The sequence below is a fragment of the Gobius niger genome (assembly GCF_951799975.1).
Source record: "Gobius niger genome assembly, chromosome: 19".
NCBI classification, from domain to species: Eukaryota; Metazoa; Chordata; class Actinopteri; order Gobiiformes; family Gobiidae; genus Gobius; species Gobius niger.
The window spans coordinates 20,017,835-20,040,108 of NC_136870.1; the positions used below are offsets into that span (position 1 = coordinate 20,017,835).

A 22,274-nucleotide genomic window follows, 5' to 3' on the forward strand; every position below is an offset into this window, starting at 1 on the left:
TACTCCACATTTGATAAATATTTTCTGCTCCACTACATTTCTATAAAGGCTCAAAAATAACAAGTATATTTGTCCATGTGTTTTGTTCATGTTGAAAGCCTAATAATGCACACTCCAGAACAGTAGGTGGCGCTGTGTAGTTGTTCCATCAAGTGACACAGACTCACAACAAACAAGAAGATTTGACCCCGTCGTGTTGCCGTTCAAAGGGGGAATTTTGGTGCATTTGTTTATGTTTTTGAAGCTGCTATTAAGTTATTTACACACTTATTATAACGGATTTGTGTTTTCTACTTTACTTTCTACTTCTTAAAGGTGCTTTATGGAACTTTTTTATGCAAACAACAACAAAGCTTTATATTAGTGTGGATTTGACACCTTTTAGTGACCCAGACCCATGTATGTGCCTTTACTTTCCATCACACTGGAATGTATAACTCTCCAATAGTTTTGAGCATAGTCAAGTTTTTATTGCAAACTTCTTCTCCTTCTCCTTCTCCTTCTCCTTCTCCTTCTCCTTCTCCTTCTCCTTCTCCTTCTCCTTCTAATACTAATTCTAATGAAGTCCAAGTATGGACACTACATCATCAGGGTTATTTCCTCAATAATATTTCTCAAATCCTTTAACCCCTCAAAATCAACAGTAGACTTAGTGCGTTCCTCCAATCAAAGGAGCCATTTAGCACCGGCCATTGCCCCTGACAGGTTTTCGCAGCTGTCTCTGTTTTAAAAAAAAATGATGCATCTGTTTCTTCTCCATAATTTACTTTGTGTGCGCTTATGAGCCAAGTAATCACATCGTTCATGCATTATTGATCAGCTGTTTGTCTAAAGTCATGTTCTTTATGCAACGATTGATCGCTAATTGCCAAATCGTTAAAGTGCAATTACACACAAATTTGTTCTGATTTAAAATGTTAAAAATGGTTGGCTTTGATTTTTCCCATTTTGTCTCTTTTTTTTTTTTCCTTCCCTCCACTCCACACCATACAGCGCTGTGTTTATAATGTCCCCCAATTATCTCTCTAATTACATCTGAGTTAGCGCATGAAAAATGAGGTTTCCAACGCGGCTAAAGACTTGAAATCTACAGTGTTTCGTGATCGACTTTGTACCACTGACAACTACTGCTCTTCCTCCAGCAAGTTAATTAGCAGATTATGTGAGCGTATAATATCCCACAATGCCCCGGGTGATGTCTGCCAATGCAAAGAAACCTGTCCTATTTTATTGAAATGTCAAAATGAATCGCATTGATAGGAAGTTGAGGGGAAAAAAACCCTCCACAGGGGATCAATGGGACTAATGGTAAGAGCTTAAAAATATATCCCGGCTAATCTTGATAAATGTAGTTCAAAGGGTGACTTCTTGTAAAATGTATTAGGGGTAGTAATTATGTTTTAGTGTCTGTGTGTCAACTCTACACAACGCAACGTTCAAGTTAGAGTTTTGTTGTGGAGCGAGAAGCCGTCGACACAGATTGGCAGCCACATCTCTGCCAGTTTGCCACAAAGCCAATACGATGACCTCACATGGGAATCGACGTTGATCAAAAACTATATTTAAGTTCAGGAATAGAAAAGGATGGAGTTGTGAAGGCCCGACCACCAAAAACAAAAGAGCATCTCCAGAAGGGAAGTTCTTTTTTTGGGGGGAGAAGAAGATCACTGACGTTCCACTCCCATCCCTTCAGGACATCAACTCCACTCTTCTCTCAGTCTCAAGTGATCCCACACCTTCACACAGTCTCTTCAACGTTGCTGCCTTCAGGTGGGAAGCGATTCATCCACCAGGCTGCCAGGAAGCTGAACTTTCTCCCTCCCCACTCCCACATTTCCCTCTGTTGTCCCACCTACACTCATAAACCGGGGTTCTCCCAAGCCCCCATCTCGGCCCCTGACCCTCTTAAATGTGTATTTATTGTGTACATATCATTTTTGCTCTACACACGGCGTCAAAGGTTTGAGAGGAGTGTAAACATGTGTTGGAAGAGACAATAAAGTGAGTCAACGGTGGTGATCGGCTGTAGGTTTCCATCTGTCCGGGACCCGGGGGGCGTGCAGGTCGGATCACAACTGACTCTTCCCACTCCTTTACACAAACTGTTTGACCCTCTCCCCTCAGGCAGGAGGCTACGGTCCATCCAGACCAGAGGCTCTACCTACATGGTCAGCTTTTTCCTCTTCTGCCGCCATAATAAAGAACACTAAATAACTGTGTTGCACTACATGGTTATTCACATTCACATCAGCATGTCTATTGTGTATATTTTGTATCTTCACAATTGCGCAATAAAACCTATACCGTGAACCAGTGCCAGGTAATGGGTTTGAGAGACAGACTTGAGATCCAATGTCGACTTTGTAGCTAAAACTACAAAAAAACGAAGCCAGTTCATGCTTAAGTCAAGTGGTCATAATGTTATGGGTCATGACTCATGGGCATTGTAATTGAAAAAGAATCCTGTGTAATGGCAACATCTTGTCTCAATAGGCTCTGTCATTGTTTTCATCATGTTGCAAATCCTAATAATGATTCATTTAGATTGCACCGTCCAAACCCCCCGAATGAAACCAAACGCTGATTTTCTTCCACTGACAAAACGCGCGTAAAGATGATTTGATCTGTTAGCCCTCCCGAAACTAAGTCCTGCTGCGTGTGTACAGTAATGCAGAAAGGGATAGGGGGAGAAAAAAAGAAAAAAGAGAAAGAAAAAAAAAATGCACGCACACACTGCTCTTCGCCACCAAGCTCATCACCACCACCGGCAGGCAGCGACTGACTTGGCTACTGGACATGTTGTCGGGAGGAGGAGGGAGGAAAAGTGAAATTGACAGCGAAGGGGCGACGGTCCGCTGCGCTACACTCAAGTACATGTCTACAGTGAGCGAGAGCGAGAAGGGAAAGGGGGAGGGTACCACTTTGTCAGCCTGCTATGTAGATTAACCTTTCAATTAGTTCTTATCGGCTCCTCCGTGTGTCTCCATGCGTGCAACCCGCGCGTAATTATCGTTATTTGGATACGTGCAACAACGAGCGACCAAAAAAAAAGGATCCCCGGGAAGCATTTAAAAGCAATGTGTCGGAGCTTCTTCTTCTGCCTTTCTCCATCGACCATTATTATGAAGAGCGGGATCGGAATTGGGAAAACTTGAAGAAGGTAAACTACGACTACATTTTTTTTTTTTTTTTTTTTTGAATGTCTTTTCCCCCTTTCACGCAGCGACTCGCTTGCATCCATCGCTCGCACGTACGGTTCATCTTAACCCGGGAGGAAGCCGCTTGCACGTTACGCAAAGAGTCTGTGTGTCGTTTTTGGGGAGATTTTTTTTTTCTGGAGTAGCAAACTTGTATTCCCCCCTGAATCGCCTTTTCCCTTTCGCCTCCAGGGGCTCGCTGTTCCCCCCCACCACCACCACCACCACCTCCACCACCGCCGCCGCCGTCATCATCGGAGATATTTGATAGTTAACGGTGATAAAGAGGTCATGCCATCGTTGCGCGCGGTACATGACGTTATTAATGGTCGCTGGTAAACATACAGCCCACTTTTCCAGCCGCTTAAACGGGGCTACGGCTCAATCGCTGCACGTACAAGGACTGCGTTTTTTAAAAATATATATTTACTAGAATAGACGAGGCGGGATATAAGGTGTTTTTCATCGGCTCGTCTTTACAAAAAAAAGAAGAAAAAAAAATAGAAAAAGCGCTACGTGGATATGCAAAATGGTAGCCCCGTGTGATTTAATAATCGGGTGCCACTTTAAGCTGATCCTTTGCAGGTTTTTACGCAAACAGATGATAGATTTAACAAACAGCCAATTAAAGTCTAAAATGATCTAAATCACTCTCAAGTGTAACCAACTGTTTCAAGGAGGAATATGGATTAAGGTGGCACGGGCGCTAAACGATCCGCTAATGGGGGGGGGGGGGGGGGGGGGGGGGGGGGGGGGGTCATAAATTAGCGCGGTGTAATTAATCCCGGACTAATTTGCGCTTGTTTTTTTTTTTTACGCGTTTTTTAGCACGGTAATAAAACTACGCGGGAGCTGTTAGGCGGCGGCGGCGGCGGCGGCGGGAGAGCCCGATGTGTGCCACACCGCCGCGAGCCTCGCCACCCCCGCTTCTCGCTCCCCCCCCCAGCTTCTTCCACGTCCGAGCCTGTAAGCGGTGTCAATTCATCTCCGTCGCCACCTTAAGAGGAGGGTTCAATGGAGTGAAGTGACAGATCATAGAGCCAATGGCGCGCCTCCCCGGGTGAGCTCATACATAAAGATTGACACGCGCTTTATCAAACCAGAAATCGGATCTCGCCCTCGCAGCCAATATTGAAGTTGCAAGGGGGTGGGCGCATTAGCGTAGGTAAGCTTTAATGACACTCCATTGGATTGTAATAAGCGTCATGTCGGACTCCTGTAAACTGCAACATTGTAACAAAATGGCGACTGTTTAGGGTGACATCAGTAACGCCGCTGCTGGCAACGCTGTCATTTAATCGGGGGAGCGGAAGGAAGCGCGCGCGCGAGAGAGAGAGATGGGATTCAAGTGACTGGTTAGTTGCGCAGTTATTACGAGGTTTGTGCCCTTTTTCTCGTGGCGGACGTTTCTCTGCCCTTTTTTTGTGTGTGTGTGCGCGCGCTGGCTGTCAAGAAGTAGAGGCGACACAGTTTAGCCGTAGCAAGTATCTCTATGTGCCTGGACGTGTGCCGCTGTGAAACGCCGAGGGTTGAGCTGTCAAAAAAAGGAAAAAGTAGTGCGCACTCGGGATAAACTTAGAAGTAGCATGTTTCCTCGTCGCGGTTTGTCTCGCGCGGTGACAAATGTAAAGATGTCACGCAACATTTCCAGACAAATTCCAGACTTCACGGCTTGTTCTAAACACCATGAATAATTCAGCATACGAGGGCTGTCACTTTACTTTGGGAGGCTAGAAGTTTCCACTCGTCTCGCTTCTTCTACAAAAAAGCAAACCCCCCCGTCTGAAAATGGACATCTGGGTTTGCTGTGGCGCGGATTAATAGTGTGAGACGGTGGATTAAGTCGCTTTAATTTCTTTAGCAGCCATGACAGCTCCCGCATCTGTTTGGATCCATCTGGTTTTCGTGTTTTTAGCACATCTTAAAAAAAGTAACTTCACCCCTCCTCAGCTCCTCCCACGCTGAGATCTCTGTTGAGGAAAAAAAAATAAAAAAATGCGTGCGTAAAAGTGGGCTATAGGACACTGGCATTCCTAGACTACAGAGAAATGCGTTGCTGTGCAGCCAAACTTAGCAGCTATTACGAGTGTGTGCACTAGCCTACTTGGCTGTTTAATAGGCGATGCGATCATCTGTTCACATATTGGTGGGGGGAAAAAATGTCCATATTTGTTGTTAGGCTGTTGTCGTGCTGTTTGGAGGCACTCTTTTTACGCACGTCGTGTCAGGAGCCAATGCCAAATGAATCAGCAGCCTGATAAGGATCACTCATTCTGAAAGAGGTGCCTGCAGCTGTCATGAAAGTAGAAGGTTAAAGGCCTTGTACCTGATTTTTTATAGCAGTGGAATAGCGTTGATTTTGTCAACCACTGTATTATAAACGCAGGAATTTGTCATGCATTCATTTTCACTTATTGTGAAAATGAATGCACAAAAATGAATGCACAATAAGTGCATTCACTTATTGTGAATGCACTTCACAACATTGCCATGTAAACAACATGGCAATTGCCATGTAAACAACATGGCAATGTTGTTTACATTGCCATGGCAGTATCGCTCCCTGAAAGTTATGATGTGAGCTATGAACTCACCCCTGTGAAGACATGGCATGATATAAATGCATTTGGCACATTAATGACTAACAATTTGAAATACCGTCTTTCATTATTTGCAAATAAGTTTTTCTTACAGTACTGTTCAGCTGTGCATTTAATGATAGTGAAACAAGATATCACTTACAGTTCACTTTATCTGCTATTTTTATTATGCTGCTTACCTCTTATGAAAATGATCAATGTTTTCCTGTTATTTGAAGTCATGCTACGTGAGAATTTACCCATTGAGTAGAGTAAAACATGAGCATTAGGTTTATTTCTGGTGTTTCGATATCTCTTAAAACGTGTCTGCTGCTTTGGTTTGACTGTAACCCACTGCAATAGGGGCATGTTTGATATCTCTGGCCTGCTTATGTTTTGAGTTTCACTACAGTTTAGTTGCTTTTACGACAAAGCAACACACGACCTGGAATGTTCCGTTGTGTGACTTTAACATACTTGCCGTTGACCAAAGTATTCGCCAGCATTTTGATTTTTTTGTGCTGTGTTTTTTAATATGCTGTGTCTCCTACAGGCTAGTGTCGCCACCTCAGTGTGATGTGCTAATAAGGTGACTCGACATCGTTTATTGTCGCATGTTGTTGCACAGAGCCATGACCTGGAGACGACCCGAGCAAACCAGGAAGTGATGCTCGCAGCCCTTTGTCCGCTCACTTCTGGGTTTGACCGTTTCCTAGTTACAGTATGAGCAGGAAAATGTCATGTAAAGTCTGTGCAAATGTTACAAAAAGGCGTTGACCAATTAGATTAAGTGTAAGGGATGCACAAAAATAAACATGATACTTTAAGCTACAAAAAGTGGACAGAATAGGAGCAAACGAAGCTACATAAGATCAGAATATCTTGTAGTTCAAGGGTACATGCACAACAAATATATTAAGATGAACATATTATTTCCGGGGGTCAAAAGTGTAATGTTGTCTGACCAAGGGAACAGGAACTGCTGGAGGCACTTAGCATGAGATACTTGTAAAATACTGATAAAAAGTTGCTGAAATTGAACATTATTGAGAAACAACTCATTGCTCGTTGTGAATTGTATGACTTTTTAGATTGGTAGGATGATTTTGAATATAAAACATCAATAAGATAAGAAAGTCTTCTAATAATTGTCACTATAACACATTATTTTGTGTAAGATCACCAACTAGCCCTCTCGAGACATGCTCTCGTCAGTAAACACTTTTCAATAATGTGATAAATAAGTGACATGCTTTGCCAAATCAAATGATATTGCTCAAACAGAAGAACAGTTTGGAAATCAGAAATGACAGAGAAAGCTTTAGCATTCAGAATAGCAAAGTATCAGCTAACTTTTCTTCTCTGTCTCCTCAGATCTGAACTGGGATATTGATGAGCATCACCTTGAAGCTCCTATAGTGGATTTTACCCGTGCCAACGCTTAAAACAGAACCTCGGATTGAGCGAAATGCGTGGATGTCCCTTTGGAGCCTAACGTTTTTGACCTTTTCAAAGGATGTGGATATATTCCCTGTTCTCTAGCTGTATGGATTACTTATTACTGTTATCGTTTGCAATCGTCTAACCATGGTAAAACTCGCCAACCCTCTGTACACGGAGTGGATTCTCGAAGCAATACAGAAAATCAAGCGTCAGAAGCAGCGGCCGTCCGAGGAGAGGATATGCCACGCGGTCGCCACGTCGCACGGACTCGACAGGAAGACCGTCCTGGAGCAGTTGGGATTAAGCGTTCACGATGGGTCTATTCTCAAAGTCACCAATAAGGGGAGCACTTCTTACAAGGACCCGGGACATCAGGCCAGGGTCGCAACGGCAATCGCGCAACAGCCTCCGCAGCCGCCGCCGCCGCCCACGATCGCGACCCCGACCCCGGTCCCGGTCCCGGCGAAGGAATTTAAGTGGGATTCGCAAGATCTACGGCACATCGATTGGAATAAAATACTTAAGCGGGCGATCGAGGGGTTGGACGACACGCACGGCTCCTCTCTGAAAAACATCGAGAGGTACCTGCGAAACCAGCGGGATTTGGCCAAAGTTGCCGATAACCCCGCGTTCGGGCAGAGGCTGCGGTTGGCGGCGAAGCGCTCGGTGAGCAACGGCAGGCTGATGAAAAATGGCCCGCGATACAAGATCGGCCAGCACCAGGGGGGCAGCATGGAGCTCGGGAGGGGACAGGCCAGGGGTCCCGGTTCCACTTCGTTGCTACTGACGACGGTGACGCTCCTCCCGCACGAAAGAGACCTGGTAAGAAGGCTGTTGTGGAAGTTTGACATTGTTAAAGACTTTGTTGGTTGACTATCACCTGTTCTCTCAATGGACACTGGTTGCACTGCTTTATGACCGACATTGTCCGCCATTGCTGCTGTACCTCCATACTCTATGTGGGCGGCAAAACAAGCTAGTTTTCCATTAATTAGCATTGCACTTTCCACACGTTTTAAGCAACTGTAAACTGGTTTCTAATTCTTTTGAACTTTCTACTGCTAGATATTGCTCCTGTGATAACGCTGGGTTAGTTACAATTAAAGAAACCAGGCTGGTTTTCATAAGATTTTTTTTTAGAAATCTCGTATACTAATGAGGGCCGGACTTTGATTGACAGGCCGTTAGCATTAGAGCTAATGGGGCGGCTGCGACTGAACTATGCACCCCACGAGGGCCGACTCTCCAGTGAAGGTCCCGCCCCTTATGTCCTTTTTAGAAACAGGCTCCGTAGGAGCAGGATAGGAGGAGTCTGTAAACCCGCCATGATTTCCCTCTCGAACGTAGTTATCATGGCAAACAGGCAGGAGTGAGGAGACGAAGTCTATTATTATGTCTATGGTTTATCTGCTCTTATTGGTCAAATCATCCACTTTTTACTAGGAGCATTCGTAGAAACATCAGCCCTGTTTCCCAATTAGTCTGGAAGTAAAGATAAGTTGAAGGCCCTGATTTGTTGCTCATTTGTTGTTGTCTGTATTAAACATACTTATACATTTAAATGCTAGAAATGCATTAGGGAAGTTAGGAATGAGTTTGGACAAGAAATAATGATTTTCAAATGTTCGCGGTCCCTCTTTCACTGTTGGTACATTGTCAGAATACACAATGCTTCCGTCTGTGTTATGTGTATGAGAAGAATTTGTTGTAGGCTTTGACAATGCAAATGACAATGCTGGCTTTGCCTAATGGTGCGGGCTCATGCTCGATTATTTACCTACCTCACTTTCTACCTTAAGGCTTCCTCCGACTGTTGATAAAAGCACTTCTTCTGACTTTATTCCGCGACTTTGCATCTCAGCACTCACTGGGACACCGTAGCACCCACTGGGAGAGATCTGAACAAGTAAACACATTCATCTTTGCGGCTTGATTTAGACATTTTGACTCCACAATCCAACCCATGTCGTGCTTGTCATTAATCTGTTCTGTTTAAATCAACAGCTGTGGCTTCGGAGTACATAACGAAACAATATTTTCCACCATCGCGTCTGACAAACTTTGAAACTAACAAGTTGTGAAATGAGGAAGTCCCTTTTGGGCTAAAAATAACCGCCATTTTCCTGTCAATGCTAAATCTGTCAATCGTTTTCAGTATGAGCAATACCAAAGTCGGTCTACGTTTTCACTTCACTAAGCTTAAACATATAAAAGTGTTGTTTGTTCATTGTGACGGAGGCTGTTTACTGTATTTGGTGCAACTTGTTCTCCCCCTTTTGGTATAATTGGTTACACAGTGAACTGAGTCATAAGATGTGACAATTTCACGGGTTTTGAAAGATCCTTTTGATACAGATGGCAGGGGAAAGTCTTGTTGTATGTTTGCAATTGCTGGCGTCTTCTGTTCGCAAGACCACACCGGTTGCACGCCGTTTAGTGCCCTGCCACGGCCGCCCCTTTATAATGTGCTCCCTTTGATGCAAGTTTTTACAAGTTCAACACGACTTTATTCAAATCTCTCCAAACATCGGGATTCTCCATGACAAAAGGCTGAATGACATCCACCGAAGTCGAGACACTGTTGCCTTTGTTGTATGTTCATCAGATTATGAGGTTTCCCAGCAGAGCAGCCACTTTGTTTACTTCAATAGCTCCAGTTCAGATTTCTCCTCTTTTTTGTGGGGATTTATGTTTATATACTTGGAAGCCAAAACAGTTAGTCGAGTAAGTAAGAGTATCACTAGTAAGTAGACAAACATTTGTATCAATTTCATGAGCTTGCGGGTTCGTTTTCTAGCATTTCAGTGACGGTGACCCTGAAAAGTGACCCTGCAAGCTTATAAAGTCATCCCTGTGAAGAATGGGGATGTTATGAATGGGTTATGAAAGTTAGGAATGAGTTACGACTACTGACATTTTGATTTACTTGCTCTCTTTAATTCTTTGTGACCAAAAAAAAAATCAGATATTGGATCTTTTTGATAGAAATGCATTCACCGAAATAATTGAATTGAAGAAGTGGTTGGTGAAAATGCTACTTGAGTAACTGTTTGGATATGAGTTTAGTCGATTTTGTAAGAGCCTAACTAGCCTGACTTAAAGCAGAATTAAGTAACTCATGCCCCTAGAGGCCATAAGCGCCACTGCAGGTGTCGTTGCATGTTGCGTTTTCTTTTTACTCGTTATTTATCTGTGAGAGTAAATACTACGCTGACAGAAAAGACAAAGGGAGAGAGGGATATTGTACATCCAATTACACAATGGAGATATTTTTTTCACTCAAACTTGGCTGTAAATACTGTTTAAGTAGCGCTAGCCCGCAGTTAGCTTTGCCCGTTAGCCTGTTAGCTTCTTCTTCGCGATTCCATTAGTGTGTATTGGTGACTCCGAACCAGAGGCAGGAAATTTGCAATTGTGGTTTTCTGGCCGGAGACACCAGGGGGAGATGAAAGACCCCCCGATCATCCCATTAACACTTGTATTACCCCCAGAGGGACTACGGAAAGGATTTTAACTTACTTAGTACTGCTTTAAGTAGAAAAGCATTCACCCAACTAAGCAAAGAAAGGCTACTTGTGTAACTGTTTGTATATGAGTTAAGTCGATTTTGTAATCCGGGATAAAATAAAACACTTTTAGCTAATGGCATGCTAGCAAATCATTGACGCCTTTATGGACATGATTTTTTTTAAATGTAGAGGACAGTTTTTGCGTTGCTTTGACGCGACCAAATCCATGAGTTACAAACCTACGGGCTTCAGCAGTAGAAGAAGAAACAACCAAAGTAAATAGAATTACAGTACAAGTACAACCCTGTGAATGAAGAAATATTATTATGGGTATGTTTTTATTTAGGTAACAACATGATAACATGGTTAAAAAAAATGTAAAAGCGTTGTCGCATATAGGTAAAGGTAAGAGTATTGTTACTTCAACATTGTACTGTAATACGACTACTCTCTGAAATACAATTATTTCAAAGAGTTTCTCAAATAAATGTAACTGACTGCATTGCATGTTCTCCTTGTATCTGCATAGGTTTCCTCCAGGTGCTCCGGTTTCCCCTTCTCCAAAAAATATCTACAATAGGAACCCCTGGAAAAGAGCTTCTTAATCACAGTGGGACTTTCCTCGATATAAATTCATATAGTTAACTTTAAGACGATATCAGTACCACCTGTTTGTCAGAATCCAAGTAAAAACAAAGAGAGACAGACAGCGCTCTTCTGGAAATAGAATTTGATTAGAAACCACTGTGTAATTATAGCTTTACGAATCATGTCAAAAAGACTTCAAACAATGTTGTGTGAGCGCAGACGAGCCGCGATGTCGGAGCAAATCTGATCTGAATAACAATAAAGGAAGATACCTCTATTTGGGCATTTGTAAATAATTTAGTTTCAGTGCTTTCAGCCAGAAACACTGTCTATTATTGAAGTGTCTGCTTTGTGTAGTAATTTTCAGAGATGTTTTGATTTTGTGCAGTCTGTGCAGGGAGCAACAAATGCTTTACTGAATCTGAATAGTTAATAAATAGATTGCTTGAAGTTTGTTTACTCACTGGTTAGCACTGTATGCCTGCTGGGGATGGTTTCGGATCGGTTCAGGGAGTGCAAACAGCTTCTTGGACAATTTATATTTTGGCCACTACTAAGGGGGAAAAGGCGCTGGTAAGATGAGTTCATTTATACACAATCCACGTAGTTGCTTCATTTTCTTTTTAGTGGGTAATATGAGAGTTTACGCTTCACTGTAATTGGTTAAAAAACTATTATTATTCAAAACAAGGTTAAGCCTAAAGGGATATTTCAGGATTTTTGACATCGGGCCTCATTTTCTAGTTATCCAGAGTGTTGTTGATTTCTGGAGAATATTTTTTTTCATGCAGTCCTTTTATTTGAAGAGTTTAGTAGTGCTAGGCTAGTGTTAGGCTAGTGCTCGGCTAGCGCAGGTCTATGGTAACTAGTAGCCTGTATTAAAAACCTCTTCAAAGTCATTGGTTTGTTCTCCAAACGTTGGCATATCTGATCTGTAGAAAGCTCCTTTTTGGATTCCATGTGTAGTAATGCCGGCCGCAGGTAAACAAACTACTGAAGCTCCGGTAACCTGGCAGATCACTCCGCCGCTGCGTAGCTTACAAACAGGAAGCTGATGCTGCTCAAATATAAGTTATTTTAAATGCAAAAATTAAATATATTTCAAAAATTATTCAGTCAGCACAGACATTTATATCGGTAGTCTGGTGCTATAAGTGATTTGCCTCAGGTGGACTGTGTTTGGCTTAGACTGTTTTTAATGCAGGCTACTAGTTACCATAGCCATGCACTAGCCTAGCACCACTATAATCTTCAAATATAAGGACTGCATGAATATTATTATTATTATTTTTTTTCCCAGAAATCAACAACACTCTGTATAACTTGGAAATGAGGCCCTATGTAAAAAATCCTGAAATATCCCTTTAAGGTCTATTTATTGTCTCTGTAGGGAAATTCGTTCTCTTCATTTGACCTGTAGGAGCAGTGAGCTTCCAGTGTGGGCCGGTGCTCAGGGACCCATCATGATGTAAAGCCAGGCTAATAGTCAGAAACACCTGGCTGGAGGATTAATGTATTATACATGTTTTAGTGGTGGGGGAAACCAGAGCACCCGGAGGAAACCTACGCAGACACGGGGAGAACATGCAAACTCCACACAGAACGGCCCTGCCCAGGTGGGAATCAATCCTAGGACCTTCTAGCTGTGAAGCACGAATACTAACGTGAAATAAAGCTGCTTTTAAAGCGCCTGCTTTTACATCTTGGATGTATTGGTAGCATTATTGTCGACTCAAGCTTGTTTTGCTTTGTCTCGTAAACATTCTGTTTAGCTTCTTCTTTTTTATTATTATAACTAAAAAGCCAACAGAGAAGTAACTTAAAGGACCTATACTTGATTTTTTCATTTCAAACAATGAAAGAGGCAAGGCAACTTTATTTATACTGCACATTTCGTACACAAGGCAACTCAATGCATGGTGTGGGAAAAGTACAAGCTCATACATTATCTTCCCAACATATTTGTAGCGTCCCAGTTCTTCACAGGGACATGATTATAGGCACATTTCACAACTTGGAGGGTCACTTTTCAGGGTCACTTTCACAAAAGTGCTGGAAAACTATCCTGCAGGTTCCTGAAATTGAAACAAATGCTTTATAATAAGATCTACAGTGTTTTCCCCACAAAGGTCTTCCTTTCCTATATTGTAAACTCAGACAAAGCAAATTTCATTCCATAACTAGAGAAAAGATCAGGTATAGCTCCGTAAGGAAATCTCTGGTGCTACAGCCAAGACTCCTAGTTACCCGTAACAGTTCAGTGTATGATTGTATTTATAACAAGGCTATTATTTGGATTATGAACTGAATGTTTTTATTGACCTTTAGCACATATTATACTGCATAATCAATTGCAATCAAATCACAATGAGCAAATCGTAAAGACTGCAATTTTTTAGTCATATAATGTCTTCTGAACTGTTTCCATAAGGATTGGTCGTGTATGAAGCCTGTTGTTCCTCCTAATGCATGTGATTCTTGTAGTGCTTTAACTTCACTTTAAATCACAAAGATTGAAATGAGCCCCCAGTCCCAATAGGTGTAGCTAAAGATGCATCAATAAAAAAGCCTGTTGGATAATGCTGTGTCACAATATGGTCAACATTCCATTTTGGACCGTCATCTTCCCGACCGGAGCTTATCCGTGTTCTTGTGGGGTTTGTTCCTCTGCTGCTGCGACTCTGTTTTCCCGAATAGGAGCTTGGATAATCAGAAAGTCATGCTGACAGTGTGTGGTAGGCAGTGTGCTTCCCACCGCTTATGTAACCCTACCCTAATGACCTTAAAGGATGTGACTGGCCCTGTCTTGTGAGCCACGCAGCTTTTAGCCAAACACAGTGCAGGATATGTTACCGCTAATTCACAAGGACAAAAAGTACAAATTGTTTCTCTCTCTCTCTCTCTCTCTTTCTCTCTCTCTCTTTCTTGCCTTTTGTTTTTTTCTTCTTCTTCTTCTCTCTCCGGCTGAGAAAATTGGGAGGTGAAATGTTTGCGGTCAGGGCTGGGTTTCGGCGAGATTAAGTGGCGACCTTTAAAAAGAGGAAATAAAACGCAGTGCACGAACTTACAGCCTGTTCAGTCGTCTGCTCTCTCTCTCGCTCTCTCTGCCTCTTCTGTTTTCACGTACATCTTCTAAACACTTCCTCTATAGCAATAAATGACGTACATTTATGTCTGGTCGCAAATGTTACTGCTTCTGCTCGGGCTTGATCAATTGGAAATCTCAATGAGGAAGTATGCGCTATATGAAACCCACAGGAGACAGTGCATAAAATGTGTTATGGTACTAGCTAGCTGTAGTTAGCTTGTACCTTGCTAGCAATCGCTTGTCTACCATGTTTATAATCATATCATGTACATATTTAGTAGTATAAAAAAAAAGTGTGAAAAATGGGATGAAAATATGACGAAAAAGTGACAAAAAATTGACAAAAAATGGACAAAAAAGTGCTAATAATATGATAAAAATGTGACGAAAAAGTGACAAAAATGTGACAATAATATGCCAAAAATGTGATGAAAAACGTACAAAAAAAGTGCCAATAATGTGATAAAAATGTGCCAATAATGTGACAAAAATTTGACAATAATGTGACAAAAATGAGACAATAATAATTTAAAAAAAGAAATAAAGTTCGTTATGGCACTAGCTAGCTGTATTTAGCTTATACCTTGCTAACAATCGCTTGTCCACCTTGTTTATCATTGAGCTGTGATTCAAATATGACATGAAAACTGCTGCTATGAAACCTGACATTTAGGATAATCTTTAAATGGGAGTCGACCTCCGCGCAGGCTATTGTGCTAACTCTTGTTTTGTTAGCGCGCTAAAAGGCCACACTGTATAGGCCATACATTAGCCTTGGGCAGAATATAGCATTTCATGGCATTTTAAATAGGACTTGGTGGGAATGAGGCTGTTTAGACCGGCTTTCAGATTGGACCATATTGTAGCCTTTTTTTTTTTTTCATCCTTCAAAAAACGTTTAGTTATACCTTAGTGAGCATGAGTACTACAGTATGTTTAACCCCTTAACCAAGCGCATTTTCTCCTGTTTGGCATTTAAGGGTCAAAGCGCTTTACAGTAAGGAACCAGTCATGTTCGTAGACACTGGAGGCAAGTAGGGTGAAGTGTCTTGCCCAAGGACACAATGACAGTGTGCATTTGCGGGAGCTGGGATTCGAACCCACGACCTTCCGATCACGAGCCGACCTGCTCCATCATCGCCCCAAATCTAAAGGCAAAATAGTGGCAAAAGAGCGACAAAAACATACTGGAAAAGCAACAATAACTCAATAAAAATAAAGTGATGAAAAAGCAACAGAAAAGGGACAAGAATGTGTCGAAAACGCAACAAAAAAAGCAACAAAACCATGACTAAAGGGTGATTAAAAAGGAACAAAAAATGAACAAGAAAGCCACGAAAGAGCATCAGAAAGGGTGACAAAAATGCGATGGAAAAGTGACCAAAACAACTACAAAAACACAACAAAAATGAAGCGTCACTCTGGCCTATAGGCTGTAAGCTCTAAAGGCAGAAAGCTTTTAGATTTGGGTAAAGCCTAACTGGAGAAAATGCTCAGATAAGGTTCAGGTTAAAAGGTTAAAGAATGTGTTTGGAGCCTGTTCTGTGCACACATGACTCTATTTTTCCCAGTAGAAAGCATTACGCTTGGGGTGACCAAACCTTTTTCATCGATGGCCGCATATGGAAGTGTATAAGCCATAATACAAGCTCTGCCTGACACTAAAAGGCCATTTGTTTGCATTTATAATTGTGTAGAATTGTTAAACTAGGAGCAAAAAGCACTGAACGAGAAACCTCAAGGCCACCAAAAGTTGGTCTAAGGGCCGCATTTGGCCCGTGGGCCGCGATTTGGATACCCCTGCATTAGGCTGGTAGCTTATGGCTTAAATCAAGTGCTGCTAGCTGTGGGGTTGAGTTATTTGCAATCAAATCATTGTTTGAATGAGCAATTTCTAAATCCCTATCTCCTGTGTATAAACCTAGTGCAGTTCACAAATAGTATGTTCTGAAATGCATTATTTTCCTATTTCCTGTCCTATTTCTATCTACTCTCAAGTGTTTATCCTGCTGGACAATGTTTAAAATGTGAACAGTGGCTAGATTTTTAAAGCAAATGTAATCACAATATATTCCTATGTGTTTAGCCTAAGATTTAGTTAGGCCACATTATTACTTGGATAAATAATAATCAGTGTAGCACGACATAAGTGGACGTCATGCGTAATTCCAACACATTGATGAGGAAAGGCAACGTTAATTGGACTTTGCTTGATATATGTCCCCTTTAAACCATTTGCGTGGCAGCTCCTCTTGTAAACAAAGCCCCCGGAAGCTTCGTGTTGCTTTGTAACATTCGCCGTTTGGTGGTGGGGTCAGGCGGTGCAGCAGTAGCAGTATGCAGTCAGTGTCCTCATAGAGCTGTCACCTCGCTCCCTCCAGTTTCACAGTGAATAATCAGGAAGTGATACTGCAGCCATAACTGCCACCGGGGGCCAAAGCTGTAAGAGGAGAGGAGCAGAGAGAGAGAGAGACAGGCGGGAGAGTGCTGCTGCTGCTGAGACCAAAGCGAAATGAACTGCACTTTTGTTTTATACTGTATGCCCTTTATCACGTGTAGCAGTCGTTGTCCCGTTTTAGCCGTGTTTTGAAGCGATTTGATAAGGAAAAACGAACGATTACTGACATTTTGTGTCTCAATTTCAAGGGATTGGTACTGTTTTGAGTTGTGTTTGGTAGAATACTGTATCTTTATCAGCTTATTGATGGAATGCCCCTTGAGTTTTGCCATCTCATTTTCGAGGGGGTTCATAAACACAACACACTAATTACAGTTTACAAGACAGAATACAGATTGGACAAAACACACATTAACACTTTAATAGTTTGCTCAACCGTTTGGTAGAGCAAACTTTATCGAATGTGTTGTTTCTAATTCTGCCTATCGCCACCGTTCGGTTCAAGTTTGTACTACTCAAAATATCCAGTTTGGACTAGTATAGGTGGAGGTTCTAATTGTGTGGACTGGTTTTGCTGGTTTAGAGGAGGTTTGGGCTGGTTCCGACCTGGTTTGTACCGGTTTAGAGCAGTTTTGGACTGGTTTGTACCGGTTTAGAGCAGTTTTGGACTGGTTAGTACTGGGTTAGAGCAGTTTTAGACTGGTTTGGACCGGTTTAGAGCAGTTTTAGACTGGTTTAGACCTGGTTTGGACCAGTTTAGACCAGGTTTGAACTGGTTTAGGCCAGGTTTGCACTGGTTTAGACCAGGTTTGGACCGTGTTATGCTGGTTTTGTCAGGTTTAGAGCTGTTTTTTACTGGTTTAGAGGAGGCTTTGATTGGTTTCGACCAAGTTTAGATCAGGTCTGGCTGGACTGGTTTGTGCTGGTTTGGATCAGGTTTGGACTGGTTTAAGACAGGTAACTCAGAGACAAATAATGAGGCTCTAGATAGACCAAACCATGTTAAAGAACGAATGGATAAAGGTAAACTGTTCCAATCAGAGGGGGCTTTGAACTGAAAAGCTCTGCGTCCTATTTCTTTATGAATACGTGGGACAGTAAAAGTAAGAGAGTGAGTACTTCTATGTCAATATGTATTATACTAACATTGCCTTCGCTGTAATCAACAGTTATTGAATATCATTTTTCTCAAATTATGTAGTCAAGGTTTTCAAAATGTTTTCAAATGAGAGAAGAAAACAAATTGTACCACTTTACCACAAGTTGTAGATCAAGGATGTTATTTTTTCAATCTTTTCTAAAAAAAAAATGACTTATTTGTTTTGCCCTGAGGCAGAAATGGCTCTATTGGTCGACAGTTTTGGTAAACAACAAACAAAGTAGCTTGAAATGCCGCTTCTACATAATATACATAATATGTATATCTATATCGTATAGTGTGCTGGAGATGCACATTAGGCACGCGGTCGTAATGTTTTGCTCGATTCCTATAAAGTCGACTCCTGAGAAAGCAGTAGTTTAGATAAATATAAAACGCTGACTTTATCATTCTGTCACGAGGAGCACTTGTTTATACGACACTGAAGCTCTGTTTATAGTCTCCAATTGCGAGATTAGTTGTGATAAATATAGACGTGGATATTGATAGAGGCGATAGTCCGCCAGCGCGAATGTGCCAAAACGCCTCCGCTTCCCCCTGGTGGCTGCACCGATGGCAGAGTCTGATTGAATTTGAATAGAAATCAATAGGATTTCACGGTATTTATTCGTATTCTGTCTGTAAAAGCTCTTGTTGGTACAGTTTTTTTGTTCTTTTTTTGCTTTCTGTCATTTATATATATCCACTTATCCATTTAAGTTAGAACAGACTCTAGTAATTTGTGTTTTGACTCTTCCGAGACGCTTTACATAAGAGCATCATATCGAAACATCTTCCCGAGTTTCATTTCACACTTTTGTTTTCGCAGCAACAATTAAACATCTTTCACTCGCAGAAATATGTCCCTGTGAAAATCCCTGTGCTTCAAAAGACTCTAGAGAGAACAAAGACAGTTTTTTTTCCTTCATTTCCCCCCTCCTGATGTTATGCAACCACTTGAGCCGTGTCTGTGGCAGCAGCTAATAGGACTCCGCCCCCTCAGTGAGGACAGCGTGCTCTTTTGAAGCTGCATAATTTCCTGTAATGTACTTAATTTAGCCCTCCCTCAGTGCGCCATCTTCATCAGCTGTGTTTGTTTCTGCGTTTCACTCCTTTCGGGGGCTTCTAATCACCAGCCACTGAGCGAGTCGCTGATGGAGATTAATTTTTTTCCCCTCACACAGACAGAGGCAATGGAGACGTACTTTATGAAGAAAAAGGAAAATAGGTCTAGAATACCACAAGACGTTTTTAAGTCTCTGGTACAACATGTGGGCTTTGTTGTGTAACAGAGGGGGTATTATGCTTTTTATAGGTATTTGGTGATAATCTCAAACACATCTTTATCACTATATTACACTTTGTTCTTTAGAAAATGCAATACTAGAACAGCTGAATCAAAATATCCAGTAGTTTCACTTCCTGATTCTCGTATGATTTCTCCCATAAGCCTTTCCCACACTCCTCTTGCTCTGTTTTGGATATGTAGGGCCTGAGGATCAGCTTTTCTGGGGAGTTGCCGCTGTGGTGCTAAGAATAACCACTAGAGAAGATTCAAAGATTACACAAAGATGTGCGAGTGGCTCGAAACGCAGCTCCAGGTGTGTTATAGATGAGAGAACAGCATTGTAACATGGGGAAACTACCATAGCACTGCCATGTTTATAAGCTGAAAAAATTGCATTGGATGAACCAGATGCATTGTTTAAAGCAGGGGTAGGCAACACCGGGGGCCAAATCCGGCCCTTCAGCACAGAACCTCTGGCCCTCAAGAAGATTTTGAGAAACATAATGACACAATTCAGAAGTACTTTAACATCAAAAACAAAATTCCTGACATACGTTTTTCACATTTTTAAATTGAAGTAGCTTGTATAAGGAAAACAATATTGTGTCACCTAATATAATGATAAAATATCGTCCAAAAGTATTTCTTCATTTTATGTTTGTAGACTTTTCTTCATCTGTGTATTGGGATTTGAAAAGTAGACAATAGTCCCAGATCTCGACAGACCGCACAGACTCGGCTTCAATCACCTCAGAAGCGTGTTTACCCTCCTCTGCGACGTCACATGGGCTTTTAGCACGCGACGGGGAAGTCGCAACTCAGCCCAAATGGTGCCACAGACCCCACATCCTGCCGTGATGAAGCTGAAAACTGTCCAGAATGCAAAGTCATAGAGGAGTCGGCCATTTTGTTTCATTATCAAAATTCACTGACTTTTACACTTCCTCTTTATAATTTACTCATTTCATCTATAGTCTCTTTGTACTGACAGTTCTGTTTTGTAGTTTAGTCTTAGTTTGGAACAGATTTAGTTGGATTAAGTGCTTGTTGTCACATACACAGCAGTTATGGCTGAATCATAACCAGTATTTTTGCTCAGCAGTTGCTTGTTGTGTCTGATTTGCTTTTTTCCCCCTCATTCCTCTGTTTGATGGAATGTTTTCCAATCTTACATTGTCACATGGGTCATAGCAACATTTTTGAAAAAACAAAACTCTTTGGAGCTTTTAAGCCGTTCTAGGGAGATCTGAAGTCCCATTACAATCCTGTCTACCAAGTGTTTCTTGGAGTCACCCCTGGCCACAAGGGGGTGGTATTACAGCAATGTCAGCTCCCCGCCCTGAGGACCATAGAGAAGCACGTTCCTCGCCCATCTGACTAGATCCAAGTTGGTCATTTTATGCTCACTACTGCCACCTCAGGTCTTGTGCATAACTGCAGTCTCTATATTAAGCTTGTGCATGACGGATTTTAGAGGCAGTTTTGGTTGATAGATCTGGGCTCATTCTACACATTAGGACATGGCTGGAACATGCAGGAGGAGGAGAATACTTAGTTTTAGCATTTTTAAACTCCATATAGTCCCTTTAAATTTGTTTCCGTATTTTACCCCTTCTTCCCATTCCCATTTTGGCTTGGAACTTACCGTGTTTTACCCCTCTTGGAGCTTGGTTGGGGTGGAATGGTTTGCCGCAAATGCCGGAACATATCCCTTTTTTAAAAATCCAAAGCTTGGCAGGCATGCCTTGTTTAGCCCCTTTTTGTGTCCTTGTTTGATCTTTAATTCTTTGTTAGCTTTATCCACTCAGTTTGAGTGTTTCTTCTCATTTAGAAGTGCTTTTTAAACCGTTTTCATCGTAATGTAGTTTCTCAAAGTCAACTGTTGTTGTGTATCGTTTCATTGTTGGCCACTTTGTTTAGTCTGATGACCAAACACTGAGGTCATTCACGGGGCAGGGCTTTTCTGTTTACTCACAGACGGATTATTTGACTGGACATTATTTGTTTATGAGTTGAGCCGCAATAAAGCGAGACCTTGTTTGTCCTCCCTGCAGATTTAGTGTGGAATAAGTCGGCTGTGGTGAGCGCGGTGGTCGAGTCCTGGTTTGGTCTTTTGATGCTGATCCCTCCTTTCTTTCTCCGGAGCCGGTTACATTCTGTCCCGCTTTTTAAACCTGCAGTGTGAAGTGTGTTGTGCTGCGCTAATGAAATGACAAAAGTCTTGTTTGTCTTCAGGGTGTTCTCGTCCAAAGTTAAACAGTTTTCACGCCGAGGAAACTGAAACCAACCCATTTGTGGCTACGTTTACTTTTACTGTGCAGGATTAAATAGTGCTCTCATAGTATCTCAGCATCATTATTTTACATTTAACAATTGGGAGAAAAAGTCTTGATGAGATGAGATAAGATAAGCCTTTATTGATCTCACAATGGAGAAATTCACTTGTTACATTCAGCTCTCAGGGTGTGCAGAATAGACAGGAGATGTGCAAACAATTAAATAGTAAATATTAAGTAGGAAAGGTCTCTTATATACAATGACTACCAAAAATGTTAAGGGGAAATAAGTATTAAAAGTAAAAAGTAAAAATAAACAGACTATAATAAAAAAAAAACATGTTAGTATTAGAAGTGCAGGTTTACAGTCATAGTGCAAGTGGTTGATAAAGTGACGTAAATGCAGAGATTATTGCACGTAGTTTCGCAAAGAGGTTATTGCACATATTACTTTACTGTAGTGTTGTTAAAGGTGTATTATCTAACTTCTCCTGCGTTCATTAATTTCCATTAGAGTGGCCTGTATAAGACTCCAGGATGAATTGTTTTTAGGGTTTCTGGTTGGCTTTTCCTTGCTGGTGGAATCATCTCCATGGTTATGCATACATTCAATACAGGAAACCTACCAGAAACCTTAAAAACAATTGATCCTGGAGCGTCCGAGAAGCCGCCATGATGAAAAATAACCCATACTGGGTCACTCAAAAGTCAACTACGCACTAATATCAACTTTTAAAGTTACATAACAAACCTTAAAGGGACTAGATGCA

The 22,274-nt window shown here is 41.7% G+C and overlaps 1 protein-coding gene across 6 annotated transcripts in view; it reads left to right on the top strand.

The window, feature by feature from the left end:
- The first annotated feature begins 3,059 nt into the window (after positions 1 to 3,059).
- Positions 3,060 to 22,274, top strand: part of kat6b (K(lysine) acetyltransferase 6B) — a 63,631-nt gene continuing 44,416 nt past the window's right edge. For 5 of the 6 annotated variants that reach the window (XM_079577062.1, XM_079577065.1, XM_079577060.1 and 2 more), the window contains exons 1-2: positions 3,060 to 3,160; positions 7,151 to 8,041. In XM_079577062.1, coding sequence (XP_079433188.1) covers positions 7,364 to 8,041 — 678 coding nt within the window. In that variant the 5' untranslated portion in view covers positions 3,060 to 3,160; positions 7,151 to 7,363. Of the gene's footprint in view, positions 3,161 to 4,278; positions 4,553 to 7,150; positions 8,042 to 22,274 lie in introns of those variants that run through there. The other variant, XM_079577061.1, reaches the window with a different exon arrangement.